Genomic DNA, 7,816 nt, shown 5'->3' on the forward strand with positions numbered 1-7,816 from the left:
TAGATTCAACATTTTCTTTGACTCAGGTATCAGCTTCTTATATCATATCTTTTATGCCTGAGATTCTAAATTCCATCTCTTATATTCTATTTGTGCCTGTCCCTGAACTAGCTCTTGTAGACCAGACTGGCCTTGAACTTCCAGAGATTTACCTGCCTCTGCCTCCAGCATGCTGGGATTAAAGGCATGCACCACCACCACCCATCTTTGCTGAATTTCTTTAAAAGATTTTTTCATTACATCATTAAGAAACTCTGTCATCTTCATTCAGCTGGTTTTGAGATTGTGTATGTGTGACTGTGTGTGTATGTCCATTGTGCACACACCCATTTGTGTTTGCTTTGACAGTGGGGATTGCTTGTAGTAGGAGAGTTGGGTCTGCTTTTGATATATTGCTGTAGTTGTTGCGTTCTTAATATGGCCTCTATGACTGTCGGTTTGTGGTAACTACAGTTTTAGATGCTGATTTCTGACTTCATCTTTGTTGGGTCTTACCCTTTTTTTCTGATTACACTCTAGTCTTCCATCAGGAGTGACCCGTGGTTCTGGTGACTGACAAGTTCTCTGGTCCAATAGAGAACCTCTGCAGTGATTTTTTTCAGCCTGCACAACATCTGGGATAAAGAGTACGAGGGTTGACTCTAAGATCTGGGGTTCTGAGTACTCCTGAGGCCTCTGGTAGATAAAGGGATTTCAGGGTTCTGGATACCAGATAAGCCTCTGATGTTCAATGTACCCGTATGGCCTTTGGTAGAACAGGGTCTTCTAACAGAGTTGTGGACTAGAATATGGTGACAAGGAAAAGGAGGAATGTTTGCGGGAATGCTGAGCAGTCTCTGAGGAGTGTTGACAAGGTGTGGACTGCTCTTCTTTGGGGTACCATCTACTGGCATTGCCTCTGGTAGAGTAGGGGACTTCTTTTGGTGTTGTAAGCTGGAAAATAAATATTGCTTCATCATTTTGATGAGTAATATTTACTGTCAGGTATTGGACTCAGAATAAGAATGGAAATAAACCTTTAACAGTGTCTTTTCTCATGTTTATTAAAAGATACAATGATAAGGAAAAACACCCTTAACATGCTGATGTGAAAAGGAACACCCCACCTTGGCCAACTCATCAAATTAGAAAAAGAAAGAAAGAAACAAACAACAACAACACACCTTTAAGATTTTAACTTAACCCAGTTGAAATAAAATCAAAAATACCAAAGACACCAAATCTGAAGATGTGGGAAAAGGAAAACCCTGATTCACTGTTGATGGGTTGCAAACTGGTGAGCCATACTGAAAGTAGGTGTGATAAATTCTAAATAGATAAATTAGTAAATAAATATATAATTTGGCATTTGACCATACAATACCACTCACTGAAGAAAGGACTCAACATTCTAAAGCAATGAAAAAAAAAACATTCTAGACCACAGATTGCTGTTTACACACGTTCATACCAGCTGTATTCACAATACCTAGAAACTTTAAACAGCCTTCAACAGATGAATTGATAATAAAAACATAGTACATATACACAGTAGAATTTTATTTACTTGTTAATAAAATAGGATCTTAATATTTGCATATAAATAGATGGAACTAGAAAATATTGGGTGAGGTAACTCTACGCAAGGAAAACAAACACCACATGATCTCTCTTACTGGGAATACCTAGATCCAAATATTTGGAAGAGTATATAATTTAGAGTGACTGAAGAAACCAGAATAATAAAAAAGAATGATAGGTTGGGCATCTACTCTAGAGAAGGGAATAATAGGCTACAGCTGTGACAAAGGGTAAGTAGAAAAATGTGTTGGTATTTGTTTTGGGAGGGAGAAAAGAAAGCAATGTAGAAAGAGAAATGGTAAACATTTATAAATGCCAATAAGAATGCTTGAAAAATTAATGCAGAATCACATTATTTTATGTGTACTTAAAATTACACAAACACACATACAGTCACTGACATGCGTATGCATGCCCCTCTTAAAACATTAATGGCTCTTGCTGTTGACATTTGTTGCCTCATAGAAATTTAACATAAGTCTCTATTGTTGAAGACACACAGAATTCTGACACAGTATTTGAACTTTGAGGAGTAGAGCCTAGAACACTACTACATGAGGACCAACTTTAATAGTATGGAAGAGTGCTATATAACTGCCAAGTTGCCAACAGAGTAAAAGCATTAATAATTCAACCCTGCTATGACACCTAGGAACCACAATAATAACTAGCAAAGCATGCTATCACTAAAGGTACAATAGTAGCAGTGACATCCTGACAGGAATCAGTATCTATAAAATTGCACTTAAGGTCCACTCAACAGGGGTAAGTTCATGCCTGGTTCTAAAAGCACAGCCAACTATTAGTTGTTGATAAAGTCATGGTACATGGGGAAGAATCTAATAGTGACATTTTTGTAAACTAGTATAATCTCTAACTGCATACTTATTACTGATCTTCTCACCCACAGGTAAGTGTAACTCTTCCTACAGCAGATGGAGACCATTACAGAAATCCACAGATGGTCTTATAGAGGAACAACTGATTCTGGGGAGAACAGTCATAGTGAATCCATATAGAATACAAGCCCTCCACCTAAGACTCAGGAAACATTTGAAGCAGCAAAGAAAGTTCAAAGAGTCAGAGGTCAAGAAAGACTGTGGTGAAATTGCGTCTCTTATGTCTGACAAGAAAATGGTACCATGATTCTCTACAATATAGTTTGCCAAACAAGAGCCAAAACTGATATCAGGTGGCACAACAATGTAGAAGGTGGAAAAATCTCAGAGGACTTTAACCAGGAGTATTATACCTAATTAATGATTACTAAAAACAGAATAAGTCTTTCTTTGGAAAAACCCCTAGTACATATGAATTAACACACACACACACACACACACACACACACACACACACAAACACACACATACATTGAAAGAAAGTACGCCATTAATTTGGAAGAGAACAGGGAGGACACAGAAGTGTTTAGAGGAAGATATGGCAAATGATATAATTAATAAACTTACATATGAAATTCTCAAGAATGAATTAAAAGTAAATAAAATGTATAAGGTTTATTGGATTTGAGAATGAAGTTTATTATTTTTAAAGTAATATTTCTCAGAAACAAAAAAATATATAACATGATCTGCTAAGCATTATGAGCATATGAATTCATGTCATCTTTTCTATTGTTTACATTATTCTATGAAACAAGAGATAATATGTGCATAGAAAATTGATATGAAAATGTATCTTTATAAAAATTATCAAATGTCCTAGCAAACAAGTAATAATTCTTGCAACTAGAATAAAATAAATCATAGCAATTCAAACTGTGACTTTTTGCATAAGTTTTCTCTAATAAATTATCCTCAAATTAATTCTAAAACATGAAATATTTTCTTTGAAGTATTTTCTTCAAGGCAACACTGACATCCTTATTTCTCAGGCTGTAGATCAATGGGTTCTGCATGGGAACAACAGTAGTATAAAACACAGATGACACTTTCCCTTGGTTCATCGAATTCACTGACGATGGCTGTAAGTACATGAATGCAGCAGAACCATAGAATACAGCAACAGCAGAGATGTGGGAGCTACAGGTGTTGAAGGCTTTGGACCTGCCTTCTGTGGATTTAATCCTGAGGATGCTGACAATAATGGAGATATAAGAAGTAATAATGGTGAGAAATGGGACACAAATGTTAAAAGTACCAAAAACTAGAACCAACAATTCGTTGATATAGGTATTAGAGCATGAAAGCTTCAAGAGGGGAGGAAGATCACAGAAGTAATGGTTGATCACACCTGATTCATGGAATCGAATCTTTGTCGCGAAGCCTGTGAGAACTGAAGCACTGAGCACACTAAAAATACACACTCCTGAAATCAGGGCACTGCTAATCTGATATGACATGGATACATTGTAAAGCAAGGGGTTACAGAAGGCAACATAGCGGTCATATGCCATTACACCCAGTGTGTGACACTCTGCAGCGCCAAAAATAATAAAGAAATAGAGCTGAGTCATGCATCCAGGGTAGGAGATAGGATTCTTGTCTCTCACAAAGCTCACCAGCATTTTAGGAGTCACAACAGTGGACTGACAGAAGTCAATGAAGGACAGACTACTGAGGAAATAGTACATGGGGTTGTGCAGGTGGGAACTGAGCACAATCAGTGTGATCATGCCCAGATTTCCCGCGACAGTGACCACATAGATTCCAGTGAAGATAAGGAGGAAGGGCATCTGGTGTTCTGGTTTCTCTGAGAGCCCAGCCAAGAAGAATTCAGTCACTATGCAATGGTTTCCTGCTGCCATGTCTTCATTCAGAATCTGATGGAGTAAAAGAATTGCTTAAATCTTTAATCCAAGCATTAGGGAGGCAGAAGCAGGCAAACATCTGTGAGTTCAAGGCGGTCACCATGTTTAATAGAGCTAGTTGTAGGAGAGGCAAACCTCCACAAAGAAATATTGTTCCAAATAATTTATACATACTATGTGTGTATGTATGCATGTATATATATGTATATGTATATATATATATATTTGTCAGATTGTCGTTATTTTGCTTTTCCAGTATACAAGGTCCACATATAAATTTTTCTACCTTAAAATACTTTTGCTTTCTATATAATTACCTTAATGGATCATTTGAGATTTATTTTTATTATTAATTCTAAACTTATCCTTCAAAAATTAAGAATAGTGTTCATATAAATTATTATTACCATTTTCAAACCTTGATAATTTTTGTGATACCAAATCAATGTACATAAACAGGATTCAAAAGTTTATCAGTGAGGAAAAGTGATAGACATACTTGTGGAAGCAAATTTACCTAAAACCAGTGAATATTATCCAAAATCTAATTTCACCAGAGGATTTTTTTTCAAAAATCTCCATTGCTTTCTAATTCTTAAGATACATAATTTCTTTCAATTTCTAAATGTGAATTAAATAACCACTGGAGCAACTGCGACATAAGGCACTAGATGGACGGTGCTCCTAAGATTATGTACTAGATGCTTGGTGCTCCATTAGGAAGAGGTTTCTGTTTGTGACCCAGTTTTTGAGAGTGACAGAGTCAGTCAGCAGTGGTTAAATAGTGAGGCTGTAGTGACAAAGTGTCCCTGCTCACTCCCAGTCACTTAATGACACTCTTGACTAACACAATACATTTTTTATTGCTTTATATGTAAAGAAGTATTACTCTCATATTATCACTAAAAAATACACAGTATGGTTTTGTGTTGTTGTATCATATTGACATTTTTCTCAAGTGAAATCCTGTAGTTCTACACATTAAAATTAGAGAAACAGTCTCAGCTCAGTTTGTATTTTTTTCTTTATTTCCTGTGAACTAAATGCAGAAATATACATTGAGGGAAACTACAATAATTATCCTCTATCCTAAAGAATTGTGAACAAACTAGTCACAGTTTTCTAAAATTAATTTCTAATTAAATTAGAGTTTAGTTAAAAAGTCAAAAGTTGAAATGTGTTAAAAATGTAAACATTTAAGTTTTGCGTAGATAACAACATCAATCTCAAGAAAGTTCACAGGTTTAAGTAGACAGAGTGAGACAGAAGTTCTTGAAGAAAACATGGAGAAAATACTTTGCAGCCTAGAAGACTTCAACATTCCTTAGAATCATACACACAAATGAAACACGAAATAAACAAGGATGCTAATCATAAAATGGGAGGGGTCAGAAAGAATGTAAGGAGAAGATCTATGAAAAACTCTGTTTTTATAATGATCCAGCCAAATTACAATTCCGCAGCAGCAGTGGCTGTCTCCATAACCCTCATAGACAGAGCCTGTATAGTTCCTCACAGATTAGGTGGGGGTGTGGAGGATCTGACACATCCCCTCCCACTGGTCTTTGTGTTACTAATATATTCTAGAATGAGACAACATTGTCTTCCGTTGTGTACTTACTATCATGGCCCCCACACTCCAATGGATAGTTAACTTATAATCACCAAGCTGACCTGGTTAAAATGAACAGGTCACAACCCCAGAAAGATGTTATAAATATGGTAAAGAGACTTTTGAGGAGGGAGCATATAGGAAGATACGGGACAGAATTTGTGTGAGGGTGACAGTATTCAGAATGTGTGTGTGTGTGTGTGTGTGTGAGAGAGAGAGAGAGAGAGAGAGAGAGAGAAAGAGAGAGAGAGAGATTTATTTTAAGCAGTGAAGTATTATTCTTCCCCAAAGAATACATTGCCTATTTTGCAGCCTTGCTTGTCTCTATTTTGGGTGTTCATTTTTTTAAAATTATATTGCTTAGATATTACATATTCACAATGATTTTTGAATGTTGTTCTAACATATATTGAACAAAGAACAGTAGTGTCTACACTAAAAATTCTGATTATCTTTATCTTACTTTGTTCTTATACTGTTTGAAGATGCCTGTCTGATGTTGGCGCATCACCACAAGCTTTACATTTGCTAGTCTTCATGTGTCCAACGGTTAACTCTGTATTTCTGTTTTAGTATTATGCATCCTTATAGGAAAATATATTTCAATTAAATTTTTTAATGAAAAAATTAAATACGAATGACATAAAATATGAACAAGTTAACACTAAGTATCTAGAAATAAATCTAATAAAAATGCAAAATATACTCATATGATGGATCTTTTAAGTATTCCTGAGAGCTCATGAAAAATCATTAATAAGAAAAGAACTCACCATAGAAATGTGTCTTGATGTTTAATATGCTAATGAAATCAAGTCTTACACACATGTGGAGAGGTTAGTAACCCAATTAGTGGATTTCACGTATGATGTAAGAGCACTTAAGACATCAAAAGAGTACTTAGAGCAAACTTCGTCTACTTTGGGTCATTTCAGAATTTGCAGAAAAATCAGTATACCTCTTGTTAAAAGTATGCATCTTAAAAGGTCACAAATGATGAAATCTGACAACACTGAATGTAACTAATGCTCAGAACAAAACTTTCTTCTTAAATCTCTCTATATTTAAAATGCACATACACTATTGTAAATTACTTAGTTATCTTTTTTAGATATTATCCTTATTGTTATTATTGTGTTTGTCTGTGTGATATGTGTGCGCACTGATGTATACCATCGCAGACATATGAAGGTCAAAAAACTTTGGAGAACCAGGGAATATCTGAGGATAGAGTTTGAGTCATCAGGGTGGTGTGGCAAGTACATTGGCCTGTGAGTCATCTCCTCTGTCTAGTAAGGGACTTAACATCTAAGAGAGTAACATATGTAGTAGCTTTTCAATCAGATGTGAAACACATATGAAGATAAAGCTTGTAATTATTTATTTTCCAATGCTGTTATCCATCAAAGATGATTACAGCTTTATTACATTAATAAAAATGTACCAATGGAAAATGAAAACATGTTGATGAACAAAAAAAGCTTATTGCATTTTCTGTTTATAGTTTTAGCCTCATTTCCAAGCTAAAAAAATAATTTCAGCAGAAGATTTCCAGTTTAATTTCTAGGTCTTCTCAAGTTCATCTCCATAACGGTAAAAAATTTGCTGCTATTGTATTTCTAGAAATTTTGACTGGGAATATTATACCAAATATCTGTAAGCTCCACTAAGTTGCACTAAATAAGTCATTGCCGTAATCTCCTCTCTCAGTATTGTATTTGGAAATTGTATAATATTGTAGAGAGACTGGTATCTTACAGGCATTAAATGTTTAATTTAAACATTTAATTTTAATGCTTTAATACAAGCATTAAAATGTTTGCAAAACCTTTATTTAATCTCCTAAAATTTATTGACAGAGATCTTAATCCCATGAC

The 7,816-nt window shown here is 35.1% G+C and overlaps 1 protein-coding gene across 1 annotated transcript; it reads right to left on the bottom strand.

Annotated features, from left to right (window-relative positions):
- Positions 1-3,385: 3,385 nt before the first annotated feature.
- On the bottom strand, positions 3,386-4,324 carry LOC148122317 (olfactory receptor 8G18-like). The gene has a single exon (XM_087905060.1). The coding sequence runs from the start codon at positions 4,322-4,324 to the stop codon at positions 3,386-3,388; it is 939 nt and encodes a 312-aa protein (XP_087761186.1).
- Positions 4,325-7,816: the final 3,492 nt, after the last annotated feature.

Source organism: Myodes glareolus, chromosome 4 (assembly GCF_982192425.1).
Source record: "Myodes glareolus chromosome 4, mMyoGla1.1, whole genome shotgun sequence".
NCBI classification, from domain to species: Eukaryota; Metazoa; Chordata; class Mammalia; order Rodentia; family Cricetidae; genus Myodes; species Myodes glareolus.

Excerpts from the sequence above, each read along its gene's own strand:
- LOC148122317 (XM_087905060.1), bottom strand. The coding sequence starts at position 4,324 with ATGGCAGCAGGAAACCATTGCATAGTGACTGAATTCTTCTTGGCTGGG.